At 40.8% G+C, this 19,583-nt stretch overlaps 1 protein-coding gene and 3 non-coding genes across 5 annotated transcripts in view; 1 reads left to right on the top strand and 3 right to left on the bottom strand.

The window, feature by feature from the left end:
* Positions 1-7,610: 7,610 nt before the first annotated feature.
* The window catches only part of DNAJC5B (DnaJ heat shock protein family (Hsp40) member C5 beta), a 33,647-nt gene continuing 21,674 nt past the window's right edge, over positions 7,611-19,583 (top strand). The window contains exons 1-5 of one of the 2 annotated variants that reach the window (XM_062633278.1): positions 7,611-8,045; positions 8,120-8,319; positions 8,415-8,486; positions 9,156-9,404; positions 12,045-12,172. In XM_062633278.1, the coding sequence (XP_062489262.1) occupies positions 12,066-12,172 (107 nt within the window). In that variant the 5' untranslated portion in view covers positions 7,611-8,045; positions 8,120-8,319; positions 8,415-8,486; positions 9,156-9,404; positions 12,045-12,065. Of the gene's footprint in view, positions 8,320-8,414; positions 8,487-9,155; positions 9,405-12,044; positions 12,173-19,583 lie in introns of both variants that reach the window. The other variant, XM_062633277.1, reaches the window with a different exon arrangement.
* On the bottom strand, positions 14,837-14,924 carry TRNAY-GUA (transfer RNA tyrosine (anticodon GUA)). Its single transcript is given in 2 exon segments — positions 14,837-14,872; positions 14,888-14,924. It is a non-coding gene; the product is annotated as a tRNA-Tyr (tRNA).
* TRNAA-AGC (transfer RNA alanine (anticodon AGC)) lies at positions 18,560-18,632 on the bottom strand. The gene has a single exon. It is a non-coding gene; the product is annotated as a tRNA-Ala (tRNA).
* Positions 18,956-19,043, bottom strand: TRNAY-GUA (transfer RNA tyrosine (anticodon GUA)). The gene is given in 2 exon segments: positions 18,956-18,991; positions 19,007-19,043. It is a non-coding gene; the product is annotated as a tRNA-Tyr (tRNA).

Below are 19,583 nucleotides of genomic sequence, written 5' to 3'. Positions count from 1 at the left end.
AGGAAAGCAAGAAAATAAAGTACATCTCTTTTGCTGAAGTGAATCATCCTTCCCAGTACTTTTGAGGAAAATGAAAACAAAACCAAACCACAAAACACTGTAGAATTTAATGTGAGCAAAACCCATAAGGTTCTCCAGTCATGCAGAGAAGTTTATGGAAAAATTTATAAATAAGAGCTGAGAATGATTGGGTGTTCATTTTCTGTCACTGATTTGTAGAGGGCTGGGATCTCACCTCAATCAAAAGGACATGAAAAATATTATCTTGTAGGTTTTACAGCAGTCGTAAAAATCTCTGTTGAATTCTGTATGATTTCCATAAAGTCGGTAGGACTCTTTGGTAAAATAAATGCCTTGTAATCGATTTGCCTGAACTAAGACATAGGAGTTATGCTAAGGCCTGTGAATATTTACCCCTAAAGACTGTTTTCTGTTAAAGCATAATTCTTCATTTATAGATAGCAATTACCACTGAATTTTGTGGCCTGAATGTTCTATTACAACCAATAGATAAATTGTAAAGTTGAAAAGTGCATGATGTTCTTTAGCAGGGAATAAATGCCAGTACTCTGTGCCTTTACGATTATATTGACTTTACTATGAACGAATCAGTCAATTTGGAAATAAGCAACTGCTAAGCAGTGGCAATAATTCTAATGCTGATTTCTTGCTTGGAAGGACAGCTGTTCTCACGGCTGCCTAGCTGAAGTTTGATCATACAGCTGGATCCTGCTTCAGTGACCGCTCGGCGGCTTTGGCCGCTCATTGCTGTTACACTAACTTTTTGTTTCTCAATCATAAGCAAATTAAAGCAGGCAGCTGCAAAATCATCAATAGGTTAAATTCATTAGCTGTTCTCTGTCTGAAATAAACAGGAAAATGAAGCTCTCCTTGGTCTTAATTGGTTCTTATAAAAGTTGGCAGGGAAACAAAGACATTTGTACACTCCTTTATTTTTATAAGAGATTTGCCTGAAAGAAAAACCTCAGACATGTAATTTCCTCTTTTTTTTTTTTTCCCTCCCCTGCTTAATGCTCTCAGTCAGAGGCAACCCAGCACCCTCTCTCTGAGGGTAGAAAGAAAGGTGGTTTGGCAAGAGATTACACTCTGTGTCTTTTGTGCGGATTGGGGCATGTTCTGGGGAGCCTGCACAAGCTGTTTCCACAGTAATAGGCCACATTCTGTGTTTACAGTCTCCTGTACGGGTAATTCATCTGCAGGAGAAGCCTTAGCTGAGCGCTGTGGTTCCACAATCATTACCACTGGCTCTGGGCCATGCCACATCACCCAACAGTACAAATTTGATCTGGATCAGGTGTGGGCACATGATTACACTTTTGTCAAATTAGCAGAGTGCTTCTTGAGGCTTTTATGCCACCTGTCTGCTTTTATCCTGCTTGCAGGGGAAGAACGCACAGTGCCGGAACCGCAGAGGGTTAGGGCTGTGTGGGCAACCAATGCCTGTTGTAGCAGTCATCCCGCTGGGGCAAAGTTAACCTGTCAAAGTTTTGTTTGAACAAATTGAATTGGCAAGGAGTCTTCCAGCAGGAGCAGCATGTTGTGTCATGCACCCATGGCACTGCAAAGCTGGCAGCGGAAGCCTCAGAAACATTCAATATGCTGTCACACATTGTCCTGTCCTATAGCCACAGCCTAGTCTGGAGGAGTCTTAATTCTCCTAACTTTCCACAGAATTTACTTGTATGGTATTCTGGCCCTTATACCTTTTAAAGTGCATTTTTTCTGGTGAGCTGAAAACTGTGTAAGACTTTGCTGCTGCTGAAAAGGTGTGATGTCACCACTTCCATTGCATCAGCTCCAGTATTGATGCCAGTCACAGAGTGAGTCAGACTAGCAAGTTGATTTAACTGAAAACTAAGAGAAAAAAAGAAAAAACATCAGTGTAAGTTTGGACTGTGCCTTTGTTGGCAGCCTTCGGATTGGCTTGAGCCAACTGTAAACCCATGGGTTTAGACTTTGAGTTTCAGCTCTGAGTATTTTCCAGCTCAAAGGTCTTGTTATAATGGATGGGGGGAAACCCTAAGAACTTTTGTGATAAATGGTTAACAGTGAAGCTACTAATTTACTGAAATGTTCGTCTGCTGAATTATTGCAAAATATTTCCAGTGGCATTTTCTACATTTAGCATGTAAAGAATAGTGTATGTGGTTTTGCTTCTTTACTGGTGAAATATTTATGCTGATTAAATGCATTTTTAATAATTTTTACTTTCTCCCACTAAGTGACATTCAGAAAAGAAATATATCTGAGACTTCTGTATTCTCATCCATTAACCTGTAATTCCTCTCCCCCTGGGATTACATATCACTTTAATTCTTCGGGTTTTAACTCAACCACTGAATAGACATTCCTTTCTGGATATAGATAAGATAGTTACTCATCAGCACTTTAGAGAGAGTTTGGCTTTCTCAGCCATCAATTAAGTAAGCATTTCTAAGACAGCGTAATAAATCCTACATGAGGATTAATGAAGCTTTAAAATAAATGACTACTGACTGCCATCTCCCCTGCTGCATCCTCTCCCTCCTGGGAACTATGTTAGTTAAGGAGCCAGCTTGTAGGAATCTGGGAGCGAATAGTTGGGGGGTAGGCGTAGGATGGAACTGAGAACTATGTTGGGGATTTCAGGGAAGAGCTTGCTTAGGCAAAGGCTGCAGATGTCAAAGGGTGATTGTTTAGAAAATTGCGTGAAGGAGGAACAAGTGGAGAAAACGGTTAGGTGCTGGAGAAAGGTTGGGAACCTGCTGGGGAAGACTGGAAGCAGCTGTTGATTCCCAAGGAGCAGGTACCAAGATGTGGTACTGCTGTTTCCTAATCTGTTCCTGGTAAAATAACCTGAGGAATAGGTCAAAGCACTTATTTATACTATTCAAGCTAATCTTCCTAATTCTTAGCTGTAGTTGATTAGGCTGTGCTAAAATGAATAACTCTGTAACCAGCAGTGTGAGTTTGTTAACTTAGTATAAGAACAGGTAGAATTCTGCCTTAAGTGCTACAGCTGTTTGCAAAATAGATTACCACAGTGCTGCCTAAGTAAGAATTCAGGGGACTTTTTTACTTGAAGTCCTAGATAACTTACTTCTAAGTTGCCAAAGCTATGTAAACTAGGGACTTCGTATCCTTTGACTTTCAGAAAGAAATTTAAATTAAAGCCAGAGAGAAGATTGTGATTTACGTCCTAGTTATTGTTACCTCCATGACCCATTTTAAATTAGGGAGGATAGACAGAACTTTCTCGTAAGTCACAGAGGAAAATAGACTTCCCAGTGTTTCATTGAGTATCTTGTTGAAAAAGTTAAGTGTATTACTATTACTTAAAACATCATTTTTAAGTCTCTAATTTAAATGCTAGGGGAAGAATGCTTGTATCATGTCACCTAGGTCGTCCACCAAGCCTTTGAACTGGATTTACTGAGATTAAGTAGGAAGTCAGTTTTGCGTTGCTTCTCTGGGTCAAACTGACCACATAACAGCATGAGCAATTTGGATATACAATTGACGACTGTTCATTTAAGGTTCATACGTCTTGAATTTGCTACTTTTTTCCAATATTGCAGTTGTTGAAAGATATTAAAAACCCCACGTATTTAAATTGAGATATTCTATGTGAATAGTAACAGAAGGTCACAATATGTTCAGAGAATTCAAATATGTGAATGTTCTCTTATGGTTACTTACTTGTATAGATGGAGTTACAGATGGGTTACCAGATGGAATACCTTCCTTCCAATATAGTTACATGTATTTAAAAATGGATGCTATGCAATCGTATTATTTAAATCAATTCTTTTATTACTTTTGAGGCCATAATGACAGTAACTATTCTGTAACAGAGAAATGTGGCAAGAGGAATGTAATTTCTTGCTGTAGAATTGTCAGGCTTGTCTGACAATGTCTCACTCTGAAGAAAGGATCTTAAACCAATTCTCCCTTCTTTAAGAGACTGAATATTGACAGGTAGCATGCAATACCGTTCAGACAGGACACTAAATGTCCAGGAGTGTGTGAAGCAGAACTGGCTAAAAAGAAATTACAAGAAGAACATTTTGGGACACAGCTGCCTCAGAAGTACTCTTCCCTGCTTAACAGAGCCTATTCCTGAGCCAGAGGCCGAGCACATCTTGCAGAAGCATCGTTTTCCAGTTGCTCAATCTTTTGCTCTTTGAGTCATTTGCTTATCTGGGTCTTATAATGTTGACATCACCATAGCACAATACTAAAAAATAAAACAAAAGATAAATCCTGCCTGAAAAGTGGAAAACCAGCACATGCTACCCCTGTATATGCCCTTTCTCAGGGTGCATATTCTGTCATCTCATCAGCCTACCATTCTTTACTCATAACCTCATGCTTTATTTGTGTGGGTCTTTTCTGGACAGCCAGTCATTCACCTGTGAAAAGTCATTAACGAGAGCTCGTTTTAGTCTCATCACCTGCCTTCCTTCTCTTGTCAGTTACCAATAAATTCCAACATCATTGTTAATGTTCTTGCCACCTTTTTGGCAAAACAAGGCACAAAAATTAGTGGTAATAGTTATCACACTATGGAAGTTTTGGGGAAAGGAAGCAGGGCCACCTAAAGCCAGTTGTCCGGGACCATGTCCAGGTGGCTTTTGAGTATCTCCAGGGATGGAGATGCCACAGCCTTTCTGGGCAACCTGTGCCAGTGTTTGCTAACCCTCACAGTGAAAAAGTGTTTCCCAATGTTCAAAGAGAATCACCCATGTTTCAGTTTAGAATCACAGAATAGTTAGGGTTGGAAAGGACCTTAAGATCATCTAGTTCCAATCCCCCTGCCATGCTAAAGAACTTCTTCCTTATATCCAGTCTAAACTTCCCCTGTTTAAGTTTTAACCTGTTACCCTTTGTCCTATCACTACAGTCCCTAATGAAGTCACTCCCCAGCATCCTTATAGTCCCCCTTCATATACTGGAAGACTGCTATGAGGTCTCCACACAGACTTCTCTTCTCCAGGCTGAACAGTATACAGTGTTTGTGCCCGTTGCCTCTTGTCCTGGCACTGGGCAGCCACTGAAAAAAAGCCTGACTCCATCCTCTGTACACCTTCTCTTCAGGTATCTATATACTTTGATGAGATCACTCTTGAGCCTACTCTTCTTCAGTCTGGACAGTCCCAGCTCTCTCAGCCCTTCCTCATAGCGGAGATGCTTCCATCCTTTCATTATCCTTACGGTCCTTTACTAGAGTGTCTCCAGTATGCCCATGTCTCTCTTGTACTGGGGGGCCTGGTCTGAACCCAGCACTGCAGGTGTGGCCTCACTAGCGCTGAGCAGAGGGAAAGGATCACCTCACTTAACCAGCTGGCTTTCCTAGATAAGCAAGATCATTTATTTCAGGCCCCAAAATCCTCTTGAGTAAAACCAGAGATTTTATTTTCCAGTCACTATTGGAAGAAAGTCAGAAGCTATGGGTTCTCCATGAAGGTCAGGAGTGCTTTGTCTGACCACTTGTGTCTCCCACATGCTTTGATAATTTCAATAGTAACACCTCCAGACTCAATGAACTAAGAAAACAATTCAACTTTTAAAAATTGTCTTTCCTTGCCTTGGAAGCTAAAAATTCACACCTCTGTTGAGCAATGATGCCAGTCCTTTCATGCATGTATGCCTTTCAGCTCCAGGCCCTTAGTTCCTGAACTTGCTGTGAGCCAGGAAAAGGAGGGAGTGGTAGGAGAAAGGACTAGAGTGACTCAGAGTTCTTCAACCTTTAGCTGTGGTTGTGTGTACCCGGAGGCTTCTGAAGCAACCCTGGACCTCCTGCTCTGTCTGGGCCATGTTTCAAATGTTTATAGGCTGATATGCAATTTTGCATTTTCAGTCATGTTCTGATTTGTCTGTTTTGAAATGCATGCAACATATACATGAAATGTAAAGTGTAAGGCTTTTTACACATAAGGTCTTTTGGGACTAGGGCTTTATTTTAGTTTTGCATTTCCTGCCACAGTGGTGGTGTGGTGCACTGTTAGGTGTTATGATGCAAAAAAACCCACCCCAAATGACAAGAGTGATCAGGTATTAAATTATATGTTTTATTCTTCTAATCATATAGCTGATCTGATTGATGAAAGAGTTATGACAACTAATTAAAGCTTGAGTATTTTGAAGATTCATTAGAACATGCTTAGGACATTGTCCTGGGTTCAGCTGTAACAGTTTAGTCCTTCCTAGTAGCTGGTGCAGTGCTGTGTTTTGGCTTTAGTCTGAGAACGATGCTGATAACACACTGATGTATTAGTTGTTGCTAAGTAGCACTTACCTTGATCAAGGACTTTTCAGTCTCATGCTCTGCCAGTGAGGAGGGGCACAAAAAGCTGGGAGCGAGCAGAGACAGGACACGTGACCCAAACTAGCCAAAGGGGTATTCCATACCACAGCATGTCATGCCTGGTATAGAGACTGGGGGGAGTTACCTGGAAGGCCCAGATCACTGGGCCTACTGGGCCCAGATCTCTAGCATACTGTGACACTGCTCAGGTCAGGCTGGGTATCAGTTGGCAAGTGGTGATCAACTGTATTGTACACCACTTACGTTTATTGCCTTATTTTCCTCTTCCCCTTTTAGTTTCATATTCCCTCCCCTTTTTATTTTCCTTATCATTCTTATTATTATTGGTGGTAGCAGCAGTGGTTTGTGTTATACCTTAGTTACTGGGCTGTTTTTATCTCAGCCCATGGGAGTTACATTCTTCCAGTTCTCCTCCCCACCCCTCCGGGACGGGAAAAAAGGATCAGAGTGAGCGAGCGGCTGAGTGGTTCCGAGTTACCAGCTGGGCTTAAACCACGACAGGCATAGAATCCCCAAAGGAAAATAAACAGTTTTACAGAAACTGTGTTTGCTTCCTTCAAACAAAAGCAGCAACACATTACAGAGCAGTGAGAGTTTCATACACCAGAGGGAGCTGTGCTCACACGGAACTGGGAGTCTAGGTCTGTGACAGGATTGCAGAACAGTGTCGTTTTCTTGATGATAAACTGTATATACATACAGAGGATTTGGGTAACCTAAAGCGATTCTATTTTCTTCCTTTTATATTTTTTCCCCTTATTTTCTTCCTCCCATTAAAAAGTGTACTTTTATTGCATTTTGCAAGAATGATAAAATCATGTCAGAGATTGGCATCAAGCAAGTAGATTGAATAGTCTGGTTTATTGTGCTCATGCAACTCAATCGAATTAGCTTTACCTGCTCTGTTGTGAATGTCCTGGAAAAGATATTTTGACTTCGATATTTTGACTTTTCATAACTATGAAAAACGCTCCCATTTTAGGTTGAAATGTGCCTTGCCTTGTCCTCATCCAAAGCTGAAATTTGAGGGAATATTTGAAATTGAAGAGAATATCTAAGAACAAGAGAAATGTTAAAATCACATGCTTCACATTAAAAAAGCATCCACTTCACTTTTTTTTTTTTCATCAGCTGTCACACTGTTGCTTCCTTTTCCATTTGTAGTGTCTTTATGTGATTGTAACTAATTACACCTGTTTGGTTTTGTTGTTTTGTTGTTAGGGATTTTTTTCGTATTGATTTATTTATGATTCATATTGATTTATATTATTGATTTTATGTCTTGCAGTGGAATCCAAGCACAAACTCACTGACTTTAATGGATTATGGCGTTCCATGAATTCATTTACAGGACTTCAGTCCACACAAAACGGCACTGGGGCTCCATGACAAGATTTCAGTATTGGAACACTGAAGGGTCAGGGACTGGATACAGCCAGCTCCAAGACAGACCTACCACAGGATGCAGACAAGCCCATCAGCCAAGCTGGTGCCACCTCTGGGAAAACAGACTTAAGAAAGAGCAGAACACTGTGTGGCAGTGAGAAGTGAGGGAAAGTGTGAGGAACAGCCCTATGAACACTTAAGGTCAAAGAGGAGGAGGAAGAGGAGGAGGTGCTCCAGGCACTGGAGCAAAGATTCCTCTGCAGCTTGTGAAGGGGAGCATGGTGGAACAGATACTTCCATTCAGCCTGTGGTGAGGGCCACTGTGGAGCAGGTATTTTGTTGCAGCCCATCCACCCCATGCCAAAAAGATGGATATTCCCTGAAGGAACTGTGATCCATGGACAGGAGCCCATGCAGGAGCAAATTCTGACAGAAAACATGACCTATGGAGGACTCCCACTGGAGCAGTTCATGAAGGACTGCAGCCTATGAGGAAGACTCATGCTGGAGCAGGAGAAAAGTGTGAGGAGGAAGGAGCAGCAGAGAGGAGCAGTTATGACCTCATCACAACCTACCATGCCCTGTCTGCCATTTGCTGCTCAAGGGTAAGGGGTAGGCGAGTTGGGAATGAAGGAGTGAACTCAAGCCTGGAAACATGGTGGTGAGGGGAAGGTGTTGTTTTTGTCTTTGTTCTCACCAGATCTATTTTAACTGGCAATAAATTAAATCAGTTTTCCCCAAGCTGAGTCTGTTTTGCCCATGACAGTAACTGGTAAGTGATCTTTATCTTCATCTATGAGCTTTTCATCTTATTTTCTCTTCCTGTTCTCTTAAGGAGGGGGAGTGAGAGAGTGTCTGGGTAAGGGTCTGGCAGCCATCCAAGGTCAGCCTACTACACAAACATATCATTTGGAATTGGATGATCTGGGAAATGAACTCTTTGAGTTCAAAGGATGAACTGTTTGGTTCCAAAGATGACATACCAAGAGCGCTTGGCTTTGGCATTTACAGTCTTCTCTATTCTAAATGGAAAGGAATAGCTCTCCAGATTTTTTCATGGTATAAATTGGAGGAGAAGCTCCATCATAATAAAAGAAGGCACCCTACATCATCTATTTTGATTTTAAAATCTACAAGAATTCAGGAGGAATCCTGAAGGGACTTCTTCAGTTAATCATGTTCTGGAAGAGACCACATAGTAAAACCTAAGCAGGCCATAGCTGGTCTCAAAGAAGTATACTTTAGAGCAAGACCATTGTATCTTTAAACAAATTTAATACATTTGCGTGGGGGAAAAAACCAACAAACTCAAGACCCCATCAAGAGTAAAGCACAGAAGAGCAGCTAACTAAATACACAGTTGTCCCATATTTTTTGGTGTCATTAACTCTTGGATATATCAGCCTTTAGGCTCATGAATGTTTTATTCATTCTTTCATAGATCTTCCTGAGAGATAGCCAATTGGATACCAGACAAACAAACAAAAGGAGTAATCAGACTCCACTAACCTTTTTCACCTTGATTAGGATGAAGGATGAAAATCAGCAGCCCTTTTCTGTGGAACAGGGTTTCTGGAGGAACTTGCTTCTTTCTTTTCGGATTATATTGGCATAAAGACGTCAGGGTATTGAATGGAAAATGTTGTGAGTTTATACACGCCAGTCAGTGTTCCATCACTTTTTGAAGCAGGTATGTTATCTGAATCACCTTGCCTTATTTTTCAGCACAAATCCAAATGAATTATGGGTATTGTATAAGAAAGGCATATTATTACAACCCCGGTGTAAGATAATTGATCATGGCTAGTATAAAATTTGCATAGAAACAGCTGAAGTTAACTGGGGTCCCATTCTCTCAGGAGATGTGGAATTGTTACTAGAATTTGGATTGTCTTTTAATATATTTTATTGTCATTCAAGGAAGAAAACAACATCTTCTTTACTCTGTTCTACTGGAACAAAAATGCACAGCTTAAAAATAGGATTCCAATGTCATTTCAGCCATCAGGAGTGTATTTAGTACTAAAATCGTAACTAAAACTGTATTTTTTCCAATAAAGAGAGCTTAACTTTTTTTCTAGAGAAGTGTAATCTCATTGTACTTTCAGTATTTTGTAGGACTGCTTTAAATAAGTAAGAAATTATTTTGAGTAGCTAAACCTTTGACGTGATTAATCGGTAGAAGACTGAATAGGCAAGTGAGTTTAAATTTCCATAGCTGACTAGGTTATTAAAATTATTTAATGAGAAAGTACAATTACACAACTTTCAGTTCTTCAGAATGAAATCTATCATAACTTTAATTTTGTTTTATGCTTCAGGGTTGCCATGTAGCTAATTAGCATTATGTAACAGAGTTTTTAAATAACACTCTATATCTGTGACTTCACACGGTTGCCCAGTGTTATCTTGTGCATTAAAAGGCTTGAGGTGCCTTGCATAATTCCAGTGTGATCAGGACATACTCCAGGGTTATGTTAAATATCGTCTGGACATACCATTATTAATAAATAGCATTGTAACTACTGTAGGTGGTAAAGTAATATTTAGATGCTCGTATATGTTTTCATTCTTAATTGTTGGGGCTTTTTATACGAACAAGCTCAGTCTATTTAGTTGATGGTTTCTGCAACACTTGAAAGTAGAAAGGATTATTAGGGTTTTTTTTTCACCAGATCCCAAGACCTTAAATTGTGCACTACCTTATTAAAAAAAAAAACATCAAAGTAAATAGGAATAAATTTCGGCCTTTTAGTAAATCAGGCAGTATGTGACAGAATTACTCTGTGGATTATATTTCTGTGTATACTTACATGATATTTGGTTTTCATTTTACTATTGAACAAAATTAAAGAAGTGTGTTCTGAACTGCTGGCTGCTTCTGAACTAAAATGTGGCCTAGTAAATAATATATGAATAATGGCAAGATAGTGTTTCTAGCTCAGGAATGAGAAGGGTGAAATAGCAGAGTGAGTAGTCTTACCTAACAAAACAGCTCCTCAGAAATTTTTTTCTCATGGCTGGGATTACAGCTTTAACATCTGTGATCACTTCTCAACATTTAGAGAAGGGTGCAACATACAAAGAAACAAAGAGGTGGTGGTGAGAGTTTTGTTGTGACAAGTCTACCATCAAAGAGCTGCAACTTTTTTCTAATGAATGATAGATATCTATATCTGGTGATTTAAATTATGCTTTATGTAAGTTTTTTCATGTCATTGCCTAGCATTAGTTAGGTCTGGTTTAAAAACGTTTCGTTCTTCACATCGAGAAGGATGAACTGTGAGGAGGTAGTAGAGCCACTCAGTAGAGAATCACTTGTCTGCTTTGCTTCTGTGGTGAAAGAAGGAATGAATGATGGATCTGAAGTGGACTAAATCTGTGCTTAGTCTTTATTTGCACTCTACTGTAAGGGCATCTTGTTAAATTTATCACAAGCTCATGAATTCAGCCCAAAGTCTTGTCTCTCAAATAAGATAGGATCTTGGTTGATGTCAGTATTTCCCAGTTGTTTGGGAACAGTATTTGCTGTTTATTGCATCAGTTTGCTGCAATAATAATAATACTGAGGTCAATTCTTGGTATCTAGTCTCGTTGCCTGGATCCAGATTCATTCTACCTGTCCTCAGGCACATGACCTGGGAATTCAATCATCCTGAGCATGCTGTAAAGATAAAAAGGAGAAAGTGCTTGATCAGTTGTGCTCCGAGAATGTCTTTCTATCTGTTGGCAATATAAGGAGTCTAGTTTGACTAAGCTTCAAACTTAACCACTCAACTTAGGCACCTAAAATTGGTTAGGCTGAATGTGAGTCCTTGTGTTGAGAAATCAAATATTCACCACTGTGATGTATTAGGTTATACTCAGAGGTACAAAGGTCTTACCCCACTGAAGTCCAATAGCTTTAACAAATAGTAGAATTATACTTCTAAGATGTAGAAAAGATGGAAGTAAACAACCACAAGTAAAACTAGATGAAAATGGTATGTTCAGGCATTAATGCTGTAGGAAATTTAGCCATTGATTTCAGTGAGAATAACATCAAACCTTTACTATGAACAATGATACTTAACACAAAAGCTTCTGTTCTTTGTTTCTTGCTTTTACATTTTCTCCAATAACTAAAATATCTCAAGGGACAGAGAATAACTTAGAGGAGATTTTATTCATTTCATTTTCATTTATTTTTAACATTCTACTACATGATTAAAATCTATTAACATGTAAATTTTAATGTAACTATGTAAAAAATGTGAATAAAAAAAAGTAAAAATACTATCCATACACGTTTGCAGTCCCTGGTATTTAAAATTCTGCTCTACATTTGCAGCGTTGGTAATGCACTGCTGACATGGCTGAACAAAGGCAACGTGCTTTGTCAACATCAGGGGAAGCACTATATGAAATCCTGGCCCTAGAGAAGGGAGCAACACATGATGAGATTAAGAAGTCCTACAGGTATGTGAAATCTGCTGTGCAACATGTCTAAAAATGCTCATATGTCTGGCATGATTAGGATGGTGAAACCTTTTGAGTTGCCTGCACTGTAGACATTCATTGTTAAAATGTTTTTCTTCCCCATGAGCCTGAATAGAATCAGAGATGATGCAATGGGAATCTATTGATTTCATCCCACAAGCAAGCCGTGTGCTTCATCAAAAATGTTTTAACCCTAACACAGACTATGCTTGCAAACTGTGGGTTTTGAATACTGTACCCAGTTCTTGTGTTAACATCTTCTCCTGGAGTATGTTGAGAAGTAAAGCCAATGCAGAAAAATGCTGTAATAATTGAAGAACTAGGGTAAGAGACATAAGGAATTAGATCAGTTTATCTTGCCATAAAAAGTAGACTGACAGATTATTTGATTGTAGTGTGTAATGTCTTTGAAGGGGAAAAATGTCAGATGTGGGAGAGTTCATCACTATTAAGGCACGCATAACCAAAACCAGTGATTGGAATCTAAAAGCAATTTGAGCTGAAAAAGAAACATATGATTTTAACAGTGAGCAAAACTAACCACTGAAACATACTGGCACAGGAAATGGGAGGTTCTCTATGGAAAGAGAAGACTTTAAGTTTTACTCAAACACGAGTTACTACACTGGTGAAAAGTACTTACTGTTGAAATGTAGCAAGACCTAGAAGTAAGACTAGAGGATTCTATGGGTCATTTTGCTCTTAAATCTGTTAAATCTTTTGAAAGAACTTTAAATGTCATGAATGAAATAGATGGTTTTGCCATTGAAATACGCCAGATGCTTACTTCCAGGTTTAATAAATGTAGTAAAATTTTTATTACATTCTGGGTGTTGTTAGTTGAACTGTGTTACCAGTCAAACTTCAACACAGCTTGCTTTTCCCATCAAATGTAAGAATATATTTGAACTAAAAAAAAGGCTTGTGAAATGCATCTACTTGCATCATTGTTAAGCTTGAATTTTGCTGGGAGTCTGTCCTGTGTGGTTTTGAACAAATTGCACCTCTTCTGCCATCCCTTCTTAAAGGCGGGAGAGGAGGCAAATGAAGAAGTGAATGACCAAACTCTTCATACAATGGAAGGAAAACTGTTAACATCTCATGGTTCTCTTGTCTTGCATAATTGTACCACTGGGCGATAAACTTCCTACAGTATCAAATTCACTCATGACTTGAACCTTCTGTGTCCCTGTAGTATGATTTGGCTGCAGAATCCATCTTCTGTATCAAGCCTCATGTCTTCCTGTTGCTTTTACGTTTAATTTTCTGGAAAGGAGGCCTTCTTTGATACACAGAGGACAGAGATGTCATGGAAGAATATAGTATGGAATTAACTTTATTTAATGGTGAAAATGAATACAGATGATTTACAAAGTGATCTATGGCAAAAACGACAGTGATGCTTTATCCATCTTTATTCGTAATTATAAAAAAAAAAAGAGACTGCTTCTGACTAAAGTGGAAATGTCAGAGGGATTCACTTTTAATGGAGTAGCTGTAAATATTTGCAAGATAAAATGATGAGTCAGTCTCATAGATTTGCTCTAATTATCTTTTAATTTATGCTAATACAAAAATCTGCTGCTGAACTGGTATTATTTAGTACAGGGTATGAAACCAGCAACACCTGATTCTGAGTTTCCTGAAATTAATAATTAAGTCAGTATTAATCATACTACCACAGCCAAGGGCAAAATTCACTTTTTAATAAACATGACAGAGGTACCTCTCCGTACGTTTATTTAAAGTTTGGCACAACCTAATTTATCAAGGACTAAAGCTAACAGGCTTTTCTAATCAGCAGAATTTCAAAGATCTCTTTATCTTCAATACTCTACAAAAATAATCTTCAGAAAAATTTTTGGCATAACAACTTAAATTGTACTTTGACATCTGCTTTCAAGGCTGACGAAGTAACATGCAGAGATAACATGTTTTCTTCAGAAGTTTTAAAAGATCCACGTTGAGAGTGTATATTCAAAAGACCAAAAAAAAGTATATCAAAAACTCTGTCACAGATTACACAGAGCTTTGAGAATGCCACAAAACACTGAACAGTCTTTAATGACTGAAAACAAAGAGGAATAATCTCTTAGCTGTGCCTATACCAATGCATCTGTTACTGCTGTGCTGGTACATCCATAAATGTTTTGCTCCTTTTGGAACACAGTAAGATCCCAAGAGCTCCCACAGAAACTGGATACCAGGGAAAGGGCCCTGTGTCCAGGCAAGAGGAATGAAAAGCTCTGGAGAATGCGGGCATTGATCCTGCTGCCTCTCACATGCTAAGCGAGCGCTCTACCACTTGAGCTAATTCCCCAGCCCATGGCCTTGCCCTGAGGTCCTCTCCCCTCCCAAGCACACAACCCTGACCCAGCCTCTCCAGCAACCAAAGCCTGGGTCTCCCATCCACCTGGCTACCACCATCCCAGCCACCAAATCCCTTTGCTGCTGGTGGTGACCACTGACAACCCCTGATGGTGCACAGGGGCCACCGTCCCCTGCCCAGGGTTCACCAGAACTGCCTTGCTTGGTTCCTCTTCCTCAGCAAGGGCAAGAGCTGAAGGCTGTGCGGGCCTTGAAGGGCAGGCAGGGCCAAAAGGCAGAGGTGCCACAGGGTGTGTTCCAGAGCCAAAAGGGCACTCCTTCGAGCCGGAGTTGAACCAGCGACCTAAGGATGGCCGTGCAAGGAGCCTACAGTCCTCCGCTCTACCAACTGAGCTATCGAAGGAATTATATGGACATTCATAGCTCATGCCTTCAGTCTGAGATTTTCTGTCTGTGTCTCCTTCTGTCTTCTTTTGTTCCCAGGTCTACTCCCTGGTTTGTAGATGTGAGAAGCTGAAAAATCCTTTACTTTGTGTAAACACTCTTTAGCAACAACTAAAACATCAATGTGTTATTTACATTCTTCTCATCCTAAATCTAAACCACAGCACTATATCTTTTACTATGAAAAAAAATTGTCTGTTCCTTCTGAAACCAATATAATATCCACTTCTTCTACAGCATCTGTATTATGTCCATTTCCTACACTTTACATCCTTTCTTGTCTTTTGATATGTACACACAAATATTCTCTTAGTCTATGATCCATCCTTTTAACATATCACTTGAGCTCATGTAATTGATAACTTTTGGCTCCATCTGTCATAGTAGTCTTTCTGGGCAGAAAAGATGGTGTGTGGTGTTGGATTGTTGAACAATGAGACCAGTTCTGTTTTTATCACTGCACTTTGACCAGTTACATCAAAATTCATTCTTCATTAATCTGGATGTTTTTCATTGAAATACTGATGATATGGCTGATAGCAACCATAGTAGTGGCATACATTATTGTACAGCAGTTAACATACAATTCAAATATTGGCTATTCTCACTCAGAATCTAATCCCCTCGAGGTACACACTGGACTTCCCTATCCCCCCACATTATCCAGTAAGTGTGCTGAGGTCCTTGAACAAAAACAGTCCCATGGATGGGGTTGCCTTTGCCTATATCAGGAATAGCCCAGACTGTTTTATCCAACACACTTTTTTATGTGCACTACAGGGACTTTATCCTCTTCTATAGTACATAAAGGTCTGATGTTTGATTGGGCAGTTGGAAAATCCCCTGGTATTGACTAACCAGGTGGCTTTTGCTAAGTGTGTATCCCAATGTTTGAATGTCCCACCACCCACTGCTCTGTGTAGTCTTCAACAGTCCACTATACCTTTTAATTTTCCCAGAGGCTGGTACATGATAGGGGATGTGATATACCCACTCAATCCTGTGCTCTTTGGCCCAGTGACTGTGAGGCTGTTCTGAAAACAAGTTCTGTTGTCTGACTCAGTTCTCTTTGGAGTGCCGTGTTGGCACAAGATTTGTTTCTCAAGGCCCAGGACACTGTTCCAGGCAGTGACATGGGGCACAGTGCCACATGTTTCCAGCCATCCAGTGGTTGCCTCCACCATGGTAAGCACATGGCACTTGTCTTGGAGGGTTGGTGGGAGTGTGATATAGTCAATCTGCCAGGCATCCCTGTGTTCGTACTTCAGCCATCGTCCTCCATATCAGAGAGGCTTTAACTGCTTGGCTTGCTTAATTGCAGCACATGTTTCACATTCATTGATAACCTGTGCAATCGTCTCCATGGTTAAGACTACCCCTCGATCACAAGCCTGTCTATATGTTGGATCTCCTCCTTGGTGGCCTGAGGTGTCATGGGTCTATTGGTCTATAAATAATTTACCTTTATGTTGCCAATCTAAATCCATTTGAGGCACTTCAATCTTAGCAGCCTGCTGGTTGTTTTGGTGTTCTTCGGTGTCCCAGTTCTTGGGACATAAGCATCTACATGATGGACTTTTACAACAAGGTTGTCTACCTAAGCAGCAAAATTGCTGTAATTCAGCATTTAAGATGGGTTTACCTCTGCCTTGCCAGTTGCTTTGCTTCCATTGCTGCAATCACTCCCACAAGGCATTTGCCACCATCCATGAGTCAGTATAAAGCACTGGCCATTTTTCTTGTTCAGTAATGTCTAAAACCAGCTGGGTATCTTTTACCTCTGCAATCTCACATGATTCACCTTGTCCTTCAGCAATTTCTGCAACTTGTCACATGGGACTCCACACAGCAGCTTTCCACCTTTGGTGTTTTCCTACAGTACAACAGGACCTATCAATGAACAGGGCATATTGCTTTTTATTTGCTGGTAGTTCATTATACACTGGGGCTTTTTCAGCATGTTACCTCCTCCTCTGGTAACATTCCAAAATCTCTGGAATTGCCAGGGTGACAGCATACTTTTTCCAAATATTTTACTAGTTTTTCAGGATTCTGCACTTGTTCAGGGGTGAAATTCCAAAACATTGTAGGTGGCCTCTGTCTTAGGCACTTGCTGATACTATTCCCCACACCCTGCCATTCAACTACCCAGCTTTAGGCCAGATCTCTGGGTGGTATTCTTAATAGTTGGTTTTAACCTTAAACAAGAGCTAAAACACATTCAGGAGACTGCAATAGGATTATGTTGGTTTGATATTCAAAGTTCTCAAGAGCTGTTGTAACTAGCCTAGAGGTGAAAGGGAAGATGGAGGAAGGTATCTCCCCATTAGATTGGCTCTGGAGGAAAAAAAGGTAAAAGTTGTAATTATTAATAGTTTCCAATAGATGTCTCCCAAAGTACGGAGATGACACTAATGCTGAGTACAAATACCAGAGTAGTCTCATGACCAGGAGTTTAGAATCATAGAATCATAGAATAGTTAGGGTTGGAAAGGACCTTGAGATCATCAAGTTCCAACCCTTCTGCCATGGGCAGGGACACCTCACACTAAACCATGTGTTTAATCCTATCGTAAACTAGTGTTACATAGTACAGCAAAATTATAAATTTCACCCAGCACCAGGAGGTGATAAAACACCGGGGAACATACACAGCAAGTAAGCTGATAAACAATGGAACTCTGTGACCATGAGCAACAACTCTGAGAGCAAATAACTCAACATTGTCACCAGTGACTATTAAAGTAATAACATGGATGCTTATAAAAAGACATGTTTTAAGATGCTGTGGTCAGATCTGTTATCTCAAATCCTCGAGCCCCATATTGGGCATGAAAAAGGACTGTTGTGGTTTAACCCAACAGGCAGTTAAACGCCATACAGCCATTTGCTCCTTTTGCTAACTCCCCCCACCAGTGAGATGGGGGAAGGAACTGAAAGAAAAAAAAAAAAGGAAATTTTGTGGGTTGAGATAAAGTCAGTTAACTAGGACAGAAAAATAAAGGAATACTAAAAAATAATAACAAGAACAATAATAATAATAATGACAGAATTAGAATATACAAGTGATGCACAATGCAATTGCTCACCACCAGTTGACTGATGCCCAGCTAGTTCTCAAGCAGCAACCCCCAGCCAGTTTTCCCCTAGTATATACACTTAACATGGCATCATATGCTATGGAATACCCCTTTGGGCAGTTTTGCTCAGGTCTGGTGACAGTGTCTCCTACCAGTTTCTTCTACCCTTCAGCCTGTTCATTACTGTAGTGGTGTGAGGAGCAGAAACATCCTTGCTTGACTTGTTGTAAAACTGGTTAGCAGCAACTAAAACATGAATCTGTTATCAGTGTTATTCACCTCCTAAATCCAAAACACAGCACTACACCAACTATAACAAACAAAATGAACTGTATCTCCTGAAGCCAGGACAGACACATTATTAAAGATGCCATCAATCACATGCTGAGCAAAGACACAAAAAGCTATAACTCAATCAAGAGACCATTCTGCTCTTGGTGCAGCCCCAGATGCTACAATTTTCCACAAACACCTCTCGTAGGTACCTCTGACAAGGCAAGAAAATAAAAAGCTCTGGAGAATGCGGGCATCGATCCCGCTGCCTCTCACATGCTAAGCGAGCGCTCTACCACTTGAGCTAATTCCCCAGCCCATGGCCTTGCCCTGAGGTCCTCTCCCCTCCCAAGCACACAGCCCTGACCCAGCCTCTCCAGCAACCAAAGCCTGGGTCTCCCATCCACCTGGCTACCACCATCCCAGCCACCAAATCCCTTTGCTGCTGGTGGTGACCACTGACAACCCCTGATGGTGCACAAGGGCCACCGTCCCCTGCCCAGGGTTCACCAGAACTGCCTTGCTTGGTTCCTCTTCCTCAGCAAGGGCAAGAGCTGAAGGCTGTGCGGGCCTTGAAGGGTGGGCAGGGCCAAAAGGCAGAGGTGCCACAGGGTGTGTTCCAGAGCCAAAAGGGCACTCCTTCGAGCCGGAGTTGAACCAGCGACCTAAGGATGGCCGTGCAAGGAGCCTACAGTCCTCCGCTCTACCAGCTGAGCTATCGAAGGAATCATGGGGCATGCCCAGGACCTCGCCCATCACCTGCTCACCCAAAACTGCCCAAGATGCAGTGCAGTATGATGCCTCCATTCCAACAGCCTGACTCAAACAACCTTGGCTCAATTCTCACAACACTTGCTCAGCCCTTTAGCCCATCGCATTGTCCAAATCCACAAACAGAATAGGTACACAACCTCCTGGGATGTCATCAACACACGGATTCTCCTCAACTCCAAAATCGCCATCCTTCAGTTCTTTTCCTGCTGCCCTTGATTCACTGTCACTGGACTGCCTTTTGCCCTCCCATCAAGTTCCAGGCAAATGGACAGATATTCCTTGAGTCCATAAGCTGCTCCTACGAGAGGAGAAAAAACATACTTTAAGCCCTTGGAACCTCTGTATCTCCTAGTGGATGATGCCCACTGTCCTGAAACCATTCTCAAAGAGAAGTGCCTCCATTCCCTGGTGGCATTTTTGGAGGCCCTGCGGTGAGCATGCTCCCATTTCATGCATATCTTTCCTGCACGGGGTAGCTCAAACCTGGACAC

Source organism: Pezoporus occidentalis, unplaced genomic scaffold (genome assembly GCF_034315485.1).
Source record: "Pezoporus occidentalis ecotype Australia unplaced genomic scaffold, CSIRO_AGI_Poc_V1 ctg4, whole genome shotgun sequence".
Taxonomy (NCBI): Eukaryota; Metazoa; Chordata; class Aves; order Psittaciformes; family Psittacidae; genus Pezoporus; species Pezoporus occidentalis.
Note: the sequence above shows the minus strand (reverse complement) of the source record. Positions and strands in the feature narration are given on the sequence as shown.